We start from the raw sequence: 21,175 nt of genomic DNA on the forward strand, positions 1-21,175 counted from the left end.
GCAACAGAAAGTCAAATAACCCCTCGTTCCAGCCAAGGTTCAGAAGAAGCCGCCTCGTAACGCACGACATGTCAAACCTGCATCGATCGATCCTGCCTGTATCTGCAGTTTGGAGCGGCGGCCTTTTAGTGTCAGCTGAGCTCAGTTTAAAGGTTGCACTGTTGCTGAGCATCTCCGTCTCTTTGTGACGACAGCGTGCTCGTCTCCTCATGGCTGCTTCACAGCACGCCGCGAAGCTCAAATCATCTCCAGCCCATAACAATGAGTTCACTGTCCTCCAAAGGCCTTCACAGTCACCACATCCAGTCGAGCATCTTCACTTTTGTGTTAGTCGGGTGAGGAACAAACAAAAATGAGCAAAAATATTCACTCTTATTTTTTAGTGAAGTACACGCACAGGCCTCTGGTCTTTAGTGGGCGGGTTTTAAACAGCAAAGGGAGAGCGACAGTAGAGGGACGTTTTATTTAATCCAACTTCTGCCTAATGCAGGTTTAAATAAACAATATTAGCAGCACTGAGGAAGAATAAGAAATATTCATAATAGTGTATCTAGAACATGATTGAATAGATGTGTAAAAGTGTTTTAAGCTGAAGCAGGACATGATGGATTCTAATGCGATAAAACCGCTAAAAGTCTGTGTGATTATTCTGAATCCCTTCAGTCCCCAGGTAGGCCCGACATTAGTCCTAAACAAACAGAGACTCTGGTAACTTTCATGCAATCTGTCACTCACATCTTTCTGCTGCTGGTCTATGTTATTGTTTTTAACAGTCTGTTTGTGTAAAGCGACTTCTCCACATATAGCATGTGCAGCAATCGGCCGCTGGTCTGCAGTGCTCTGCGGTGTTGCTAAACCAGTGTGACTTATCGCGGTAAGCGGGAGGTGACGAGCTTGAACAGATGTTCGGCACCACTTCCCTTCGGCAAGGCTTGGTGAATAACACCGAGCCTGCCCGTCACCTCTTTGTGCTTTTTAACTGGTGATTAAACTCCATCTTTCACCCAAATTAAGTCAGACTTTACAAGACATGCTTTTTCAAGTGACCTCATCTTTTTCAGCAAGGCGGTGCTGTATGTGCCGCAACAGGATGTTTACAGCTGTCAGAGCAATACGAGGGAAAAAAGTGGGTGATAGGGTTTATCCTCATCAGATTTACAGGACGAGGCAGAACAAAGAGCAGCAACACTTTAGCGTGTTTTTCTCCCCACAGTCGAGAACCCGCTCTCATCTCCGCTCAAAGCCAGATTTAATTCATTTATCAGTTTTGGTTGACCAAACATGACTGTGCTGGTTATAGGCGGTGTAGCAGCACTCACCACTTTGCAACACAGAGGCCACAACCACCACATGAGGGCCAGGGCCACGAGGAGGAGCAGCACCAGGAAGACTATCGCCACCACAAAGCCGTCCGACTGAAGGAGAAAAGGAAAAGGCAAAACAGTCACACAGCTGGAAACAACTGGATGCGTCAAAGCTAGAGGAGAAATATTAAAAGTTTGTTAGAAGGAATACGAAATAGAAACAAAGGGGAACACGCGGTCGATAACAGCTAAATCGGAGCAAGCGTATCGTCTTACAAAAGAGCAGATGTTTCACAAAGTGTCTATAAAACTATGACATTGCTTCATCATATGAGAAACACTGAAAAAAAGGAAGTTCTGCTCAAACATAACAGGAAAACTTGTAACCTTATAGTCAGGCCATGTTTTATGCATCACTTCCTCAGTTATAAAATCAGGAAACGCAGCTTCATGTTATTAAAGGGACTTTAAGTTTAATCTGGAATGTGAAATATCAGAGCTCAGCATTAAACTCACACATGTGGTAGCAGAGATGGTGTGGGCACTCGAGATGAAGGACTTGCCGTTGTTAAGGCTGATGAGAACATCCATTTTCCTGTAAAGGAAAGAGTTTAATTAGTATCAGAGGAAATTAAAGGAAACAGCAGTAAACAATATTAAAACCTCGTCTCCCTTTATCCTGCCAGTTCTCCCACGTTTGTCAGAGAAGAAAAACACGTTTGCATTTCCAGGGAAGTTCACTGTGTTGGAATTTTCGTCATACGTTTTCTGTTTTTGCAAACTTTGTGATTAAAGATACTTCAACTGTAAACATCGGGTCTCAGCTGATATCTTTTTAATCTCCAAGAAGGACAAGCATCGCGCTGCAGCTTGTGTTTTTTTTGCAACATCGTGCCCTCAGTCCTGTCTTACAGGGGCTAAATGTCACCTCAGCAATTTTCCTAAAATACTTTTTTTTGACCTCCAACCAGCGCAAAAATAAATAAATAAATAAAAAAAATCACCTGTGTCCATAAAATCAGGATTTAATAATAAAATGAAATTTTGAATATTGTAAATTTTTATTATAATGTAATTCAATTCATTAAATATACATGACTTTTTATTTTCCAGGCCCCTTTGAAGTACTGCAAAGTACCTTTAAATATACTAGGACACATGTTTCACAGACACTCTATTCAACCTCCCAACCCCATTCATAACATAAGCTGGCCTTTAACATCCTAAAGCAATGATGTCAAACTCATTTTAGTCCAGTTGGTCCCACTTTGAGGAAGCCATAACACTACAGCATCACAGCTTATATGAAACACACACGCCTCTAAATTTCTCATTTTTAAATAAGTATAAAGAAGTCTGCTCAGAGCTGCCGCCCTGCTGGCTGAAGGCTACTGCAGGAGCCCAACTTTGAGTCTGCTCTCCAGATCTTTTTCTGCACGTCACCCCACTCTTTCCCTGGTTTCCTGTCCTCTCTCTCCTCTTCCCTCTCTAATAAAGCCTAAATGCCAAAAATAATTCTAGAAGCTTTTTCTATTTAATTTTCAAATGTAACAAACCATCCCTGTACAAACAGCCTGAGTTCTCTTCAGAAAAACACAGAATGTATCTCAGTTGTTGTACAGCCAATAAAGCTGGAGTAGTTACAATTTAACTGAAGGATGTGAAAAGACATAAAATCATCACATGTAAAGCTTTTGTATCTAATATGAATCAGAGATCCTGCTCAGATTTGCACACATTTTTACTCATGTGTAGTCATACTGGTCATGCATTACTACACCGTAAACAGCAACGTGGTTTGTTTTTAACAAAAACGTGTAATTAATGACTTCACTGTAATTTTATCACACGGCGAAGCCATCCGGTGCGCCAAACGGGATCATCAAATCTCGCCCCCGAGCCTCATGTTTGACACCGCCGTCTTAGAGGTAGCAGCACTGTTTGGGAAGCTTTAATTGCTTTTTAAGTAACGAGTTGTTGCCAAGCAACATTATTATTTTTACCTGTCTCTCTTCTACCGTGCTACGTGTGTGTTTAATCAGTCTAACAATATGTATTGAGTGTTATTGAAAACAATGTTGTTCTCCCTGATAATACTTTGCTCTGCATCAAGACTTTAAAAATAGAAGAGCTCTATAATTCTATCGTTGCTCTCGCAAATCCTGTTCTCACAAACGCTAATAAGTCCTGGAGTCATGTTAGCACAATGCTCAATAAAGACAACAATCAGAATTAAATAAATGTCCTCAGTGGGAGGAAATCCTGTCATTATCACATAATCATCGTGTGTGGGTGAAGTAACTTGACTGGCAGTAACAAGGCTCCTGAACTCCGAAGACTTATTTAGAGAGAAAAATGCAAAGCCAAAATGGGCGCAATTAAAACCCTAATGATGAACGGCACCGCAATTTCCATATGTCTATTATGCCCAATCCAATTACCGCAGGTTTAATGAGAATTCAGGATATGGAACGAATGAAACGCCTGAAATATTCCCTCCGACACAAAAAGAAAAGAGGCGAGAGAAAGAAGTACGCAGAGCGGTATTGTGTGCGAGGGGCCAGCTGTGAGTGCACGGGAGTGTACAGAGGAGGCCTGCATTAAAAATGGTGCAGTGGAATAATAACAAGAGTGCTCTCTTTGCTGTGGATTTTGCCTCAGGCAGTGCCTTGGGCCACCAATTCTCCTGTGGTTCTGAACAGATGAGCGACCAGACCATGTGTCCTTTACTGCGCCGTCTAAATATTCGAAACTGACTTTTTTGCACCTCACCTTATTTACTGCGCTAAATATTTAAAATACAGTGCAGCGACCTTTAAGCAGGATCCGCTCTGACACCTCACCAACTTGTTGATGATCAACTTGTGCTTTCAAATTATCTATTACTTAATAAAGTTATATTAAAAAAATAAAAATAAAATCTTTATTGGATATTTGATGCAGGTCTTTCATATTTAAGCAGCTGGTGCATTTTAGGCAATGCTACAGAGGGCAAAATATTCTATTCATTTATTCTATTCTGTTATGTGTGCTGCAGATACACTGACACTTTTATAGTGACAGTCAGTGAAGGATTACAACGTAGCAGGATGAACAAAATAATAAGTAAATGTAATGTTCTTTTAGTTTTAGGTCAGCGGTCCCCAACCAATGGGCCGAGTCGTTTGGTACCGGGCCGCCAGAGTTGAGAGTCGGGTGTGAAATTCATGGTTTTCAGGGTTTTTAATCGTTGTTATTTTATCGTTTTTATCATTAACTCTGTTTCCCTGGGTCTTTTCCCATGTGTTATGAATAAATCTTCTTTTTTTGGTTTTATTTTGTTGTATTTATCCGCGACACCTTACGCTGACAGATTAACTTTGCAATTCGAGGAAAAAGCATGTGGGAGAAGTTTTCACAAATCATTAACAGGGAACTAAGAAACGCTCTGGTACTGCTGGGAAGGCTTTACTTGACCTGTTTCAGGTTCCTTTAAACTGTTAGTAATGTGCTACATGTCTTTAAACCTACACAAAGAAAAAGGTCTTTTTTTGACTGAAAATGAATGAATGGTAACTTTAAGAGTTGAAAACTGAAGATTTTGAATGAGAATCAGTTTTCTTCCATCAGGAAGCATCACTGGAAACGCTGCACGCCTCCGTAGCTCGGCGAAGATGTTCTAGGTCCCTGCATGTTAACTAAGCGCTCGCGCTGAATGGATGAGGGGAGAGGCTAATTTAGCTGACACCATCAATCCGTGATAATGGTGGGCAGGTTGTTAATCAAGCTGGAGGTGTGGACCCCGCAGTGTGTAGGGTGGAAAGCTCCCAAGCGAGTTACACTGACGAACCCACTTCTCCCTCGGTCGACAACGCCGGACATCTTTAACGCACCACAACCCAACCATAGTGAGCGAGGCCTTTTTTTCTCCTCCCTCTCTGAGACACTGACTGCTAATTTACCAAGTTACTGTTGAGTAGGCAGAATGTGCTCTGACACAGAGGCATAAGTCATAGATCCTCTTCTCTTTTACACACTTTTATTTCCATGAAGACGACCAAAAGAATATAGTAATTGCGTGGCCAAATCTATTAAAGTGTTGCTCTAATGATTAGTCACTCTGCTGCTCGCAGAATATGAATCTATGGCTTTTTCGTTAGTCAGTTGTAAAGTTCATTTTAAAAATGTTTAAATGCAATACTAGCAATTTGATTATGGAGAGGGGGGGTTAAAAGGTTTAAAAGAATTTAAAGAGGCAACCCAGTAACTGAATAATTGAAAACAGAGCAGGCTGTCATTTAACTTTTCCACAGTAAAAGCCAATGAGTGACACTGAGGAGAGAGCTGCAGCTGCTGGTGGGTTTGTAGTTATGTTTGAATAAATGGGAGCTGAAAGGGCAGACTGTCACAGGGCTGAGGGATCGCTCAAAAACAGACACCGCTTCCCAGGGACACCGGCTGAACGGCCGAAGGCTCCTTCCCGCCGCAGACCTCTGGCTCTGCATTGGAAAAAGTTTGTCCCCAGGCTCGCTATAATTCATCAGAAGGTAGGCCTTCTGTGACGCTAAGCTTTGGTGATGCGATGCAGCTGGAGCGGCTGACAATGGTGACGCTAATGGCTTTCAAACTTCCCTTAAAGATGTGAAAATTGAGGAGGGTGAATAATTTACAGCAGAGCATATGTGGGGCCTGTCACCCGGCATCCAGGAATCATCAGTCTGTATGTGTTTGTGTGGCAGAAGTTCTGAAGCTCAGTTGATGGGAGGGATCGCCTCACGACGCCTGGACAGCAGATGAGAGAATGTGGTCCAGACAAGACAACCGCTATTGCTCTAAAAATTGGCTCCCCGTACAAAATTGGAATATTGACCGGCTTCTTATAACCAATAATCCAATTTGGTGATAATACCAACTGAGAGCACTTCTGATTGGTACTTTCAGCTCCACGTACATTCCCTCTCGTGGATGGATCTTATTAAGAGACAGGAAACAGGGTTCGCCGCTATTCTAGTCTAGAAAACGTGCCAAAAAGATCCCCAAAGTCATGTAGGAAAGGGATCTGTTTACCCATCGTTGAAGATCAAAGGTTGGACAGATTTACTGAGACAGTCAAAAAGGCTTTTAGAGAAATCTGCATTAGATTAAGGGAATATAAAATATTCTACCAATTTTACAGTTAATCAGAAACACCAAGAAAAAAAGTTAAAAGAAAGACCAAACTCCTGGACAAACCTGACCAATGGAGACGTAAAGCAGAGATGGGTGACATATGTGCACTCGCACCAGGTGACCTGCACCTACAACAGGTTTGAGTGAATTTGAACAGAGAGCATTGGCGCTGTTAAGTATAAAGTGCCCTGGGCTGCTCGATGAGGTTGGCCCAGGCACGGTCGGTCGGGTCCAGATCCAGATTCAGATCATGTTACAACCAATCAACAGACACGAAGCAGGCCTGTGCTGCAACATGAAGGGATATTCAGACAATAGGACATTTCAATCAAAACATCCTGATACCCCCCGGGGAGCACACGGGGTGACGGTGTTCTTTGCAGCAGCACGTCTTATTTATCCACCAGCATATCAGCGTCACTGCACCTGCTGTGTAAAGCAGCTGTCACCTCCCTCTTCAGGTATTTTTTTTTGTTTCCACCATTACTGTGAGAACACTTCGTGAGGAGCACCAGTGGGGTGTGCGGGGTCTCCTAATGGGGATGCGCATGGAGGGCTGGAGGAGGGAGCATAGAGTGTCAGCAGATGCCAGAGTTTCAAGCCTGATGCCACAGCTGTCAGCACAGATGACGCCTCTGCCGTGAGTGCTCCCGCACAGCTCGATGACCGGGAACGCTCTGATTCCTGGACGCCAAAGCTAGATGTGGTGCCGTGTGCCCCGGGACCCCAGCGGGACAAGAAACCGCAGCTGAGGACCTCAACTCAGTCGACTGCTGTATCTGAAATATGTTCCCCAGCAACTTATATCTGTGAGGCAAAAACAAAAATTCAAGCAGTGCTCGCGAGGACAAGGCCCCATGTGTAACAAAACATGGCTGGAAAGGGGGGAAAGGATTGTGCGATGAAATGACAATTCTTCTCCGGCTGAGTAGAGCCGTGTTAAAGGAGCATCCTTTGCGGCGGCAGTGGTGATGGAGCAGAAGCAGACAGATGGAAGGAGAAGGAAGTTTCTGGGCTCTGGAGTTCCACGCAGGTGGTCCGGGGTGCAGGGATTGTCACTGCATGGTGAATTATTTAAATGGAGAGCACGGAAAAGGGAACGGCTGCATCTGTCGCACATCCTTTTAAAGCCCCTCCAGCAGATGTGTTTACTCACCACCCGTACCAGCTAACTACTTAATGGGTCATCATCGGCAGCCAAGAGTTAATTAAGCAGGCCTTTTGCAAATGGCGGGTACGTAACATCAGTGTCAGCTCAGGTCCTATCAGGTGCTGGAGACCTGTGATGTAGGGCGTCCGCTTCATCTTTTTACAGGCTGAACCAAAACATTGTGTTTGGCTGCCCTGAGCTCGACTCAGGAGAAAGAACCTGGACAAAGTCCAGCAGACGCTTTGAAATGCTGAGAAATCCTCAAGGCTTCTCAAAACTCTATAAAAATATAAAATATATGCATGACTTCACAACTTTATCTGTGCAGTAAAAAATTACAGACGTGTCAAATGACCTTTCTAAAATTCTTAAGAAACCTTTTCAACTTCAGGCTCCTTCCTCTGTTCAGTTATTGCAGTGCTAAAATATTCAGACAATAAATAACCAGCTCTAATTATGATCTAATATCATTTTATTTTATGCAAAATGGCCAAAATGATCTGTCAAATTTCCAAAATATAAGAATTTATGTTTTCTTTTATATTAAAATCACTGAATTCTTCCCGGTTGAAGAGATTTAAAGGTACCTAACCATATAACCTGGGATCTGGGATTTTTGTGGCATTCAACTGAGAAAACAAGGATGAATCTATTAAATCCATCAAATAATGACTTGATCGATTTATCCACAATCAAAACAACTGATAGTTATATAGTGATGTAAATGATCTTTTTTCTCCCTTATAAAAACATGAAAAGATCTTTTTAGACTTTATAGATTGAAAATAAAACAGAAAAATAACCAATTCCATGTACAAGCAGTACAACAAACACTGAGGGTTGTTTAAATGCATGCTTCTGTACTGACAGGTCTGCAAACAAAAAACTTCATAGGATATTTTGACTGTCTTATAGATTTTTACTCGCTGAAACCAGGAAAAATATTTTTAAAATTCCATCTTGTAGGGTCTACCTTACAATATAAAGCGCCTTGAGGCGAATGTTGTCGTGATTTGCCGCTATTTAAATAAAATTGAACTGAATCTCGATAGGTTTCCTTGCAAAACTCATGCTTTTAGTGTAATTAAGTGCATAGTTTCCCTTAAACTGAAATCTGGTATCTATACTTGAGTCAAAGTATAGATACCGGGGGGGGCAGCAGGTCCTATCAGGCTTACTTTGCTCATAGTGGAAAGTAAGGAATCTCAGAAAAATTATGCATGGTTACTTGTAATAAAAATTGATTTTTTTCACCGCTGTTGTAGTTTATTTAATGTAAACTCCTCCTGTTTTGCAAAAACTGTACGTGATGGATGGAAATGGAGATCATTTTTGGATTCAGCACCCTAAAATTCATAAAATTGACCAAAAATATGTCATGCAACTGAAAATAATTTTTTTTCAGACCTGTGTTATTAATGCATTGATGTATGTTTTTGCATTTAAATGCTGTTTCTTAGAGTCTGTATGTGTATGCTTCCATCTCTTCTCTGTAGTTTAGGCCACTGTTTTTATAAAATATAAAAAAATGAAAATATCATGTTTTCATGAACACTTTAGATTTTTGACATGAGCGGATTAACTGAGGTGAGGTTCAAGTTGAATTGGTGTAGTTACGGCATCGCCGCCGTCATACTGTATTATACACAATCTCATTTAGAGCTGGAAGACCTTCAGGAGCCAGCGGCACTCATAATCATACATTTTTGATTGGATTGCAGTCAGCAAGGACATTAAAATCTGTTGTTCCATCTATAATGCCTTAGCGATCATCTGCTATGGTTTGGGATTATAAGAGATGCCGTTAAAATCAAACAACAGCAACGCGGGCTGGAATGAACGCGTATTTGCACTGTTTTCACTCGAGTGTTTGCGGCTTGTATGTATGGGGTGTTTGTCTCTTCTACACTGTTTACTGCGTCTTTACGCGTTTTAACATACAGCTAATTTACAGACTTAGGAGCTGATTGTTTGCACAAAAGACTTTTGAAAAACTGAGTGGAAAAAAATAGAAAATGTGCACGAGAGAAACCAAGACTTTAATCTTTCAGTAAAACTTTAGAGACGTGTGATTTAAATAAAAATAAGAAGAAAACAAACAAACACAGAGACCTGAGCTGCACAAAAGAAGCTTAAATTCTCCAGAAAAGGGAAGTTTGCTTTTTTTGGGGGAAGATTCTTGATGTGGGTAAAAGGGGAAGTAACTACTACAAAGGACGTGACCTTATATATGATTCACCGACTGAGTTAAGCTTCCCGAATTCAACATAAAGCTGAAAAACAAACACTGAGATCTGGCATTTATCCTACACAACATTCCTTTCTTTCCTTTGCTGTAACAATTTATAGGGCAGCATATTGAATCTATTTAGATTGTCCCTATTTGTAGACGCCAGCGCGATCCTGTCATTGAGACTTCACACGTCTCTTCTTGTCATCGTGCCAAGATGAAAACATAAATGTATCTATAGAAACACAAACGAGCTGCATATATCATGTCATATGTTTCTGAGAACATGCTTCCTGAAGACACTGCTGCATTTCCACGCACAGTGAATATTTACAGCCAAGAAAGTTCACTTTTGTTCATGCTCACCAAGTGTTATGGCAAAAAAAAGAATATACTGAAATATATATATTTACCTTGAATAATTTTAAATGTCTTAATTAAATTAAAGGTGTGCACGGAAGCATAACCTCTAGCTGACCTCGCCTTTGCATCATATCTGGAGGTCTGTTGCGTTGGAGCTCTGCATGATATACACATGAACCTCTGCCTCATCAGGTGTTGAGCAACCAAACTTAGCACACAAGTACATCTTAGGTCAGTGAGGGGTTTCATCTCTGATGATGTCATCATGTTACCTAGGCAACTACTTAAAATGTAAAAAGTAAGGAAGAGATGTAAGAAAAAACCCTTCAACCTTTCTGAAGTGAGTGAGCCAAAAGTTAAAACGCTGTTTCGATAAAGAAAGTGTGTAATAAAAACATCAAAGCCACAGCTGTGGACAACACTGCACACATGACTGACACATATGTCACCTGTCATGGTAGGTGATGAATCTGATTTTCAATTCACGATTACAATAAAATAATTACACTCAGTAAAATTGATCTTTCTTCTTCATGACTCGAACAAAAAGATTTAAATAGAACAGTTACAACACTATGATGCATTATACTATATCACATAAAGCTTTCTCTGATATTTTAGCATCACTGTTAGCAGAGATTCCACTGTTTGTGACGGCTTCTCCATATACGACAATAAAACAACGTCCTACTTACTGTCCGACTTCATAGAGCTTCGGGGCAGGACACAGCAGATAGTCATTACGCACCGTGCTCGGCTTCTCAGCTGGAAGAAATAAAAAAAAAGTTTTATTATTAACTTTGCAGATTGTTTAATGAGGTAAGTACGGATTACGCATTGTAACACAGTATCTGTTTATGTATCTGTGCTTGTTCTGTCTACACAGTCAAACATGAAGGAAACCCTCGATCACCACGGTGTAACACAAAGCCAGTTAAACTAAACTGTCCCGTTAGAAAGTGTAAACCATCACGAATCCATTTCACCTGCTCTGGTGTGATTTAAAACACAACAGGTCCACTGGAGGACCAAAAGCAAGACAACATTTTTGATGGTGGTGGACACAGACCATTGCTCTCTCCTCACCTTCCTTACCGATTGTTCTCTAGTTCTGGTCTACTGGTGACACAAGACGGTAACTGCGTCCAGTACAGGTTGGGTTTGCGGTCTCGCCCAGTATAGTCTCAACAGTGTGCAGCAGAGCAGTAGTTACGTAAGGAGAGCTGGAGAGGGGCAGCATCAATCCAACAGTAAGACAGGTATCTGCTGCTTTGTGAGAGGAGGAACAAAAGCAGCGCTGCCAGAGCCCCACAGGATGACCTCCGCTCATGGTGAACCTGCCAGTTCTGGGGTTCTCTGGCAACCAACAGCCTTCTGTGAGCCTCTGCGTTATCCTCCTAAGACCCGAACTCTTCCACAGCATGCATTTTTAATTTCTCTTTGATATTTGGGCTGATTGGGGCCCGATGAATGTAAAAACAAAGAATTACCAGATTTTTTTTACCTTATTTTTGTTTTTAAGAAAAATCAGAGCCACATATGAGGATATTCGTTTAAAATTTCGATAGAACAGTAGCAGTATAATGTCCTCGTAAGTGGATATCAGGCCCTTGTAGAGCAAAATTGAGTATTTTGGTCTACATAACCCAAAATGTGATGTCCACATATGTGGACGCCAGGTCCTAGGAGGTTAAATAGACCTGTATCTTTCCCATTTGAATAAAAATCAGTGATATTGTCACATTTTAACTGACTTGTGTTAATGAACATTTCTTCTACGCTCAGGATTTTTTATCCTATGAGATTTTGGAACTGGGACTCGATTGGGCACAAAATAAAATAAATGATTGGATTATAATCTGAGAGCGTTCATCAGCACAGGTTGACAAAAACCTGAAGCGTCTCCAGTCACAGAGGTCACTCTGATGATTGAAACTTGTTCCTCCTTTTCTACAGAGGGATCCAACTGGTTTGAGTGAAGCATCTGCTTCACATATGTGCTGTGTTCCATAGCTGCCATGATGCTTGTCCATAATTATAAGGTGCCCCACTGTTAAAAAGGTCTGGACTGAACACATGCAAAAGCCAGTAAGGGAATAAATAGCCCCAAGTGGGCGAATGTGAGACAGCCTAAACTGAGAAAGGACTAACAGGAAGACATCTGCTAATGGCCGCTTCCTAAATCAGATGAATTTATTTTTTAAAGGGAAAAAATATGTTCCAAGTATTTTAGTCAAGTTGAAATGTTGAAAATCAAAAATAACTTGACAAGGATGGAAGTGTTGTCATTGGCAGTCACCGATCCCACAGATCCCACGGCCAAATGAGAGCTTTAAAAGATTGGCTCTAGGTGCCAAATCCCGTTTGCTTCCTAAAAAAAGGATTTCTTATCAGAACAGACTGCAAGCACAAAATAAGGAGCGCGGTGACCTACTGTACATCCCCCCCTTCCTTCTGTTGAATTCAGATCATTGAGATGAGTGAGATAACAGACATGTCCGGGCCGGGTTTGTTTTGCCATTTCCGACCTCTCAGCGAGATGAAGATTTTCCAACACATACTGTATTCCATGTCTGTGTCGCTCACGTTACGTCCTTAAAAGACAATAAATCCTCATAGGTTTTCCACTATAAATGAACACACATAAGATCCATTCATAGCAGTGGAGAAAGAGGGTGGAGTGTCTGTTACTGCGAGTGTGGCTCTGGGGAAACCTTTAATCAGAGTGCAGACAGCTATTTCAAGATGCAGCGTACAAAAACGTTAACCACAATTTGCTGAGATCAGTGCAGATGGAACACTTACTGTTTGCTTTTAGGGCATTGCTGAGATTTTGGGTTAGTCTGCAATTATTATTGCAAGTTTTGGGTTATTTTCCAAATTTTGGGAGGAAAAATGTCCACAGTGCATATTCTAAGGTTTGGTGGTTGCTTTGTTCTTTCCCATGTGCGCCTTTTGTCCCATCTGCCTCTGCTCTCTTCTCTTTCCCCTCTAACAACAGATGGAAGCCCGTCTCTAAACCCAGTTCTGCTGGAGGTTTCTTCCTGTTAAAAGGGAGTTTCTCCTTCCCACTGTCGCCAAGTGCTTGTCCATAAGGGTTCATATTATTGTTGGAGTTTTTCCCCATCACGTACTGGTTTTTACTCTGCAATATAAAGTCCTGTTATTGTTACTGTTATCTGATTACTTTTTCAAGTAATGAGTAATAAGGGATTACTATTGCAAAAAAAGTAATTAGATTACTGTTACTTTCCTGTAAGCACGCTACGTTACTGCGTTACTAAACTGTGATTTTGTTTGTAGCGACATTCGTGGTAACGGATGTGTGTAGCTCAACAATGGATAATATGTAGTGTGGGAGAGAGAACGAACATGCCGCATTTAAAGCGTGGAAGTAATCACATTACTTTGAGTTTTGATTCCGTAAAAAGTGACAAAGACATTAGCGTCCGCTGTACACTCTGTGTGGGAAGAAAACTTCTTTTTACAGCGAAAAAACCCCTAAACTAAACATCGAGCACGCTGCCACGGGAATGTGAACTTCACAGAAAAACCCCCGGATCCCCCCACTGACATCACCGCTGTGGCGCCGGGCAAACCTCCACTCACCCCACTCCTGATAAACAGGTGACAATAGATTTCAGAGCGACAGGACTTTGATTTTATTTATTTTCTGCTGTTTTACTTGCAACTATTTGAAAGAGTTTAAACACAAAAAAATATTTTACTTTATATGCTGGAATATGCAGAAAATAGGGTTAAATGTTAAAGAATGTCTTCAGGTCAAAGACTGTTGCATATAATTTAATTTTTGCTTAATGCAATGTGCATAAAATTAAAAGATTTAAACTAAAAAAAACAATTTTTAAAAAGAGGCTTTTTCATGTGATTACAGTTTTATGATGTGAAAAAATAGAACTGGGCTGAAAAGTCTATTGCTTTATGACACACTCAGGTTGTGTATCATGTTTTCAAAAAGTAACTAAGTAACTAATTACTTTGAAAACAAGTAATCAGTGAAGTAATGGGATTACTTTTTTAGAGAAGTAATCAGTAATTAGTTACTAATTACTTTTTTCAAGCAATTTGACCAACACTGTTTGTCAGCATATAAATAAAGATGACATTTCAGGAGACGTGACGTGAAAACATGGTCCTGCCGTGTGAGCAACGGGAAGATTCAACTCAATTTAATTTGGAACCCTTTAGTCAGAAGATTGGGAAACATATTTACTGGAAGGAGCAAAGAAATACGGGTCATGCAAAGAAAATATTTCTGTACAAAAAAGACTGGATGGACAGATTGTGGTAGACAGCCACATGATATTGTCTTCATAAAAAATTCCTTTGCGGGCATGCCGACTTCCTCTTTATGATTTTCGACTTCCCTGGTAGTTTTTTTAAAGCCATGAGCGAAATTTAAACTTACGACACTGTAAAAATACAAATCTGAGCAAATATTTGCAAAAGTTTTAGATGTGAATGTGTTGCGTGAATAACAGGACTGGGCCAATGATCATTTGACAGCTTAGCTGCAACGATTGCTCGGTTGTGCAGGATGTAATGAGCTCGTCAGGACATTCTGGTCACTGGTAATCATGATTATATTGGACAATGTGGCTTCAGCAGTTCATTAACGGGGAGTTACTGTCCTATGATTGGTACCCGTGTTGTATATTTAAGAGTCATTTCAAATTATTAATCAATAACTGTGCAGAGTTGAATCCTGCATGCTCACCATCAGTTTACAGCACAGACCAGTCCACTTAAGTCCACCCGAAGGAACACAGAGAGTTATGACATTAAACGACTACATGGTGTATGTATATAAAGCTTTTACTCTGGGTTTTCTCCACTTACTGAAGGTTTGCTGGCCAACTATGAAGCTGCAGACGACGCCCTCATTGCTGCGTCCGAGGGCAAAGCCGTTCCCTCTGAGGACGATATCAAAGGACTCTGTGGAATGTAAACAAACAGCAGACAAGCTCGGAGGAGGAATTTTAAAAGTCTTCGCCTTTCTTCTGATGGCCTCTCATATGACTTTGCACTACCAACATTAAAGTTTTACTTGTCTGTGAGCAGGCTCGACACAATTGGAAGGATGTCATTGTTTCATTCAGCACATGTAAAAACAAAAAGATTCCTGTGGAGGATAAATCGACTTGAGTTCCAAAAACTTGATCGGGATTTACTTACGATTCACACAGACACTGGAGGGCTCCACGCTCAGGATCTCTGTGCACGATCTCTTTAATATCTTGAGGATAAGAGGGGAAGGGGACATGAAATGCAAACATTACTGCTTGAGGGCTGAGAATAAATACATCAAGTCCTGGCCGTTATCGACTCTGTCAAGTTTAGAAAACAGATTAGAGTGCAACACCTGAGAAATGTCTTGCTCCTCTGGACCTGCAGGCTAAAGGAGAGCGCTGAATATCAGCGGTGAGGAGAACAGGAGGTAGAACAGCAGCTGTGTCAGCTTTTATGGGAAAATTATGCAAGACTATTACTGTTCCTCACTTCGATTAAAAACCTCGGGGATCCTGCATTACCATATAAAGAGCCTGTGTGAGCCCACTGTCATGGAGCCGCACTATCGGCTATGATTCAATAAATCAACAAAGGACAAACTATGCAAATCCCAGTACACAGTCAGTAAAAAGAAGCATATTAACTGCAATATAGGACACTTGAACCTTTCATTTGATGTTGGGTTAAACTTCAATCTGAGAAGAGGAAGACGGAAGTGTTTACAGCAGCCTTATTAAATATGACGGTTTGATATGGAATTGTTAAAAGGGGAGAGGGTTGTAGATGACAGCTGGGAGGGAAAAGGATCTGCTGCTGTTCCTCTGTGCCACTATTTTCCCGGTCTAATTACTTCGTTGGCAGTGCGATAGAGAAAGAAAAAAAAAGGGGGAAATAAAAAAAAAAACAACTGACTGTTTGCCTCCCTAAGCTTAAAATAATGGGAGGACCTCAGGAATTACACTGTTTTTCCATCTAGTGAAATTTTCCACTTGAAGAAATTCCATCTCACACATACAGAAAAAATTCACTCTTAAAGAAAATTTGGTAAATTGTTTGGGTTACAGGATCCACAAACTACATCCTCGGTGTTTTGAAGATATTAAAATATAAGCTTTGAATGCTGAGATTAGAGGCCTCCATTTGCTTCAACTCAAACAGCAGCTATTCATTTCTCTGGGATCTAGTGACAAACATTATTTACGGGCTGCAGAGGGAAAAGGAGGCAGACGTCCAAATACCCAAAGTCATCCAAATATCTCAGCCAGTGTTGTAACTGGCGGGGGTTTCTGCAAGGATGAGGCTAGTCTAATCACTTTCTGGAAATAATTAAGTGGAAAGGTTCATATGGCAATGAACTCTTTGTCATATGCATTATTTTGCAGTAAAGTGCCACAAGATAACAACTAATGGTGCAGAGTTTAACAGTCCAGTAGCAAAGGAAGTTACTGATAGCAGTTGAATTTGGGGCTTTCCCAAAAGGCCTGCAGCTCAGACAACAAAGGGCCAGTGCAGAAGAAATAAACGAGGGTGCAGAAACCCAACTTTGCTGAGCTTTTTCCTGCGAGTTTTGTCATGCTGGTCACAGAGGCGGGGTGGATCCTGCAGCAAAAGGCTGCACAGATGATCTCAAATCCTCAAAATCCAACAGTGAAGCAAGAAGGCCAACTAGTCAGGAATCCAGTATTAGTAATCAGAGAGGAATGCTCCTCGTTTCATTTGGATGCTGGAAGCGTCACTGCACTCAGCTCCTCTTCTGAGGGGACGAGCTTTTTTGTTGTTGTCCTGGACTTTCTCGGACAGGCTTTCAGACGCTTTGGATAACGGTTGGAGTGTCTCGAGACCACAAAAAACACGCACATGTGCCTTTAGTGGCAAGAGTGCCCTGTGAACAAAGCTCTCTTTCTGATAGAATAAACAGACTGAAGCATTTTCTTCAAAATATCAGTAATCATGTTCACCATTCACCCCAAAGTCTTTTATCTTCTGATCTTAACTGTTACAAACTGGGTGTCTGTACTTCTGACAGTTGACAGTATTCTTGGACTTACACATGAGAACATTTTCATCTTTGTGGTTACTCACACACACACAATAGTTCAACAACAATTACAGCTGCTTTCAATGAATCGTGGCTGCACATGCACGAGCGAGACTCTGCTAACAGCAGCTGCAGTGCTTAGATTAAAAGCTTTACATGTTTCTGTGTCTAAATAAACTATAAAATTAACACATTTATAAAGAACTGGCATGAAGTATCTCCGTATTACCTGTTTATTTTTGCATTCACAAGACAAAGGTAGAAAGCAGCACTTTCCTGTACATCACAGTCGTTTTAAAAGTAGAGCCATCAATCATAGCTCGTGGTTCTTTGCATCACACAGAAACAAGTCGCACCCTTTGGCTTTGTGTGCTTCCAGCTGCATGTCTGACAGCAACATTTAGCTCTGCTCTTTTTCAGCTCATGTAAGTCCAGCTCGGGTCAGAGTGCTCTGCAGGACTCTGGGCTCAGACTCATGTGAAAATGTTGCCATACAAACCCCCACCTTGGCTGACAGCATTCAGGCTAAAAGCTGCAGCACATGGAAAGTATAACTAACTGGCTGGCAGAGGATGAGGCGGCTGTTTGTGAACGTTATTTAAACACTGTTTAAGGGACTCTCGCTCTCTGAGGGCGACTCGCTGATTTCTGTGTCGCACTGGTGGCTTACACCAGCTTTTATTTTGAAAAATCATCTAAAAAATGAGAATTAGCTCTACTGAAGCCCTGCTGCTGCACTCGCGCCTTGTGACACAATAAAAAACACAGCGTGAAGCGGATGCTATATGGACAGTGACTACTTGTTCCCATCACAGCGTGTAATTTGCGACAGAGTGACTAAGACATTTCCGTCTTTGTGTGCAAAAAGAGGACACAACGACCAGTTATTTCCACAGACATTTTCCAAACAGCTTAGCAGGAAGTCCACTGAGGTTTTGCTCTAATTTGTGAGAAATGCCAACGAAGCCAAAGGAAACAACTTTACTCAATTGCTGAATTGACAAACAGCGTGCACTATGTTAGCAGCTGAGCTGTGCCTGCATACGGAGAAGAGAGGTTCAGCTGAAACCCACAGCTTGTTAGTCTACAGCACGAACGACAAAGCTACCTCACGAAGACACAAAAAAAGAGACGTCAGGCAAACTTACAGAGTTGATAATGCCTTTGAGAGCGTGGAAGCCATCTTTGACAGGAAACACATGGTCTTTGGTGTCCGCAATTTCAGCAAGCTGTTGGTATCACGAAAGAATGGAGTAAACAGGGAGCAGTGCTGATTTAACACGGCTTTCTTCTTTTTCTCTTTATGACTGAGCTCTGTCTTTCCCTTCATATTATGGGCAGGAGGAGACAAACAGATGGCATGACTGTGGCAAACACTTTGCTCAACTATAAAAAAAAAATTGCAGCACAAATTGGGAGCAACATTGCCATTGTTTTTGACTTAAGTTCTCATCAAAGGATCGGTTACCAATGGTTACAAGGGACAGGCCACCATGTTGGAAGAGTGACAGTAAAAATGCAGACAGCACTGAGCATCGGTGACATTAGAGGGAAGAAATTCTTGACGTCACTTTACGATATGAGCACAAACTCATCATTTGCTACGGAGACAAATAATAAATACAATAAAAATAGTGTGAACGGTGTGAGGAGCCAATAACCGATTTCACAGCCAACAGAAATGGTGCTTTTACTCCACAGTTTCTAATGACAACAAAAGCTCACAGTAAGCCTTAATAGTTACACTCCTGTGGTCTCTGTACTGCTTAATATAATATCCGGCGACACGCTAAATCAACCTTTAAGAATTTGCTATTCTGGCTTAATAGTATAAACACACTTTAACTATTCCTGTATGATCACACGTTCATTTACTGTGTATTAGTTTAGTTTCTGGTCATATCGCTAGTATCAAGTATTTGTAATGTAATTACCCTCAATTTAATGTTATTTTAAAGTTCAGAGTGGTTTAAATTTCCACGCATTCTTTAATGTTGTGAAAAACACGATGAGCCAAAAATATTAGTGTGCACCCTCTTTATGCACCCTCTCATTCCATTTCAAAAGGAAGCTTGTCCAAAAATAAAAAGTATGAAAAGTAATAACTGATCATGCGATCTAAAAAAAAGAGTAAATGTTTAAATATCATGTCCTAGAAAGTCATGTACAGTATTCCAACTTATTTTGGGAAAATAATGACCGACCACTGGGAATGAAACTAATATTACCCTGTAAGACCCAAAGCAACAAAAAACAGGCAGAAAATTCAGATTTTTTGGAAATGAGATTATAACAAAATCCAAATTTTGTTTTTGTTATATCGTGCTCTGTATGATATATTTTTATTATATGTTTTTTGTATTACATTTGATATTTTGGGCGTTTTTGGCAACTTTTTGTTGTCAATGTTAATTTTAAAAAAACAAACAAAACAAAAAAAGAGTTTTGTCCATAACATTTTAAGATAATGGAAAGTATTGATCATTTTGATGAGATACAGGTCTCAGAAACTCATCTATCAAATATGCTACAAATGGCACTGTAGGGTTAAGATCAACACCTGAAAAGCGAGAGTGATTTAAGGTGAGAGAACTGGTCACACGTACGGGTGCAAGAAAAAAGCTTTGGATTAGACGGATTTCTGCACAGATTATTCATGAATTGTTTGGGGGTTTTTTTGTTTTTTTTTAATCTAATTCACAATAACATGCTGCAGGCTGAAAAAAAAGGTGAACCTTTATGCTTACAAGTTCTCCACAAGCTGCTTGGACTGAGGTGTTCCTAATAATCACAGGCATACAAAGTCTGGTTACTTTTCTTGAGAATAGCTGGGTGGCAAAAACTAAGCTTTGATTACAGCAGCTTTCACAAAAGCACCACAGAGACGCGAGAAGCTGGAAAAGTCTACAGAGGAATTTCTAATGAAGCGAGTGTTTATTAATACAAACATAAAGTGTCTACAAATGGAAGAAATCCAGCGACACTGAACAAACCAAACACTATAAGCTCAGTCATGAACCGAGGGGTTGTGTCTGCAGTAACTGACACAGACCAAAGGAAGCTTTGCAAATAAATACTGCAGCATCTCAAGTTTCAACAAATGAGACTAAAGCTGGGCTTTCCTGTACAGTGGAGGACTAAAGGAAGTGCGCTCTGCATGACAGAGGCAGCATCATGGTTTGGTTTTGCTTTGCTGCGTCCTCCTGCTCCTTGAAATCGATGTGTAAACACTGAATTTACAATTTGATCGAGCTGACAGGGATGAAGACATCCCAGAAATATGGCTCCAGGTCCAAAGCTCCTCCACATCATCAAGTAGTTATATGAAGCATTCAGAAAGGCAGAGAAAGCACAACTATTTACATGTTAGAAGTATTTTCAGCTGGTGTTTGTCTATAATAACAGAAGAAGAATCAACAACATTTTAAGAGTAATCGATGCAGAAATCCTGGAAATTCCAAAGACTTCATATGTTCCCTCAACTGTACATCCGGTGTTCCCGGCATGAACTCAAGCTTTAGGTCACGAAGACTCTGTTCTCTGCTTTAATGTAAATTATTATTATTTTTTCCGACCACCTTCAAGCCTTTAAAAGGTGAAAGTTTGACAGCGAGAACATGTTTGGGTGTCCTACTACTTCACTTGGTTTTTCCGCACAGGTAAAAGCACTGATGATGTTTACCTTTTCCTGACACTCTTCCAACACGCCAATGTGTCTTACACCAGAACCGGAATCACTGAGCACACATTCAGCGACAGACTCGTCTTATGTTTAGATTAAGACTAAAGCCCTCTTACCTGCTGCTCATCAAAGTCTTTGATACCCACACAGTAAACACGAGCGCCATATTTCCTCGCTTCGTCAGCCTGCAGTTCAAATAAATGCGTGGATGATGTGCAACAGGTTGAAA

The 21,175-nt window shown here is 40.9% G+C and overlaps 1 protein-coding gene across 1 annotated transcript in view; it reads right to left on the reverse strand.

Moving 5' to 3' along the window:
- Positions 1 to 21,175, reverse strand: part of antxr2a (ANTXR cell adhesion molecule 2a) — an 83,074-nt gene that overhangs the window by 49,400 nt on the left and 12,499 nt on the right. The window contains exons 6-12 of the mRNA XM_086315460.1: positions 21,063 to 21,131; positions 18,413 to 18,493; positions 15,392 to 15,452; positions 15,056 to 15,151; positions 10,891 to 10,960; positions 1,821 to 1,899; positions 1,320 to 1,415 (exon numbers count right to left, since the gene is read on the reverse strand). Coding sequence (XP_086171586.1) covers positions 1,320 to 1,415; positions 1,821 to 1,899; positions 10,891 to 10,960; positions 15,056 to 15,151; positions 15,392 to 15,452; positions 18,413 to 18,493; positions 21,063 to 21,131 — 552 coding nt within the window. The remainder of the gene's footprint in view (positions 1 to 1,319; positions 1,416 to 1,820; positions 1,900 to 10,890; positions 10,961 to 15,055; positions 15,152 to 15,391; positions 15,453 to 18,412; positions 18,494 to 21,062; positions 21,132 to 21,175) is intronic.

Source organism: Aulonocara sp. 'chitande type north' Nkhata Bay, linkage group LG12 (genome assembly GCF_057382095.1).
Source record: "Aulonocara sp. 'chitande type north' Nkhata Bay isolate Kocher_YH1m ecotype deep benthic linkage group LG12, A_spYH_male_GT1.1, whole genome shotgun sequence".
Taxonomy (NCBI): domain Eukaryota; kingdom Metazoa; phylum Chordata; class Actinopteri; order Cichliformes; family Cichlidae; genus Aulonocara; species Aulonocara sp. 'chitande type north' Nkhata Bay.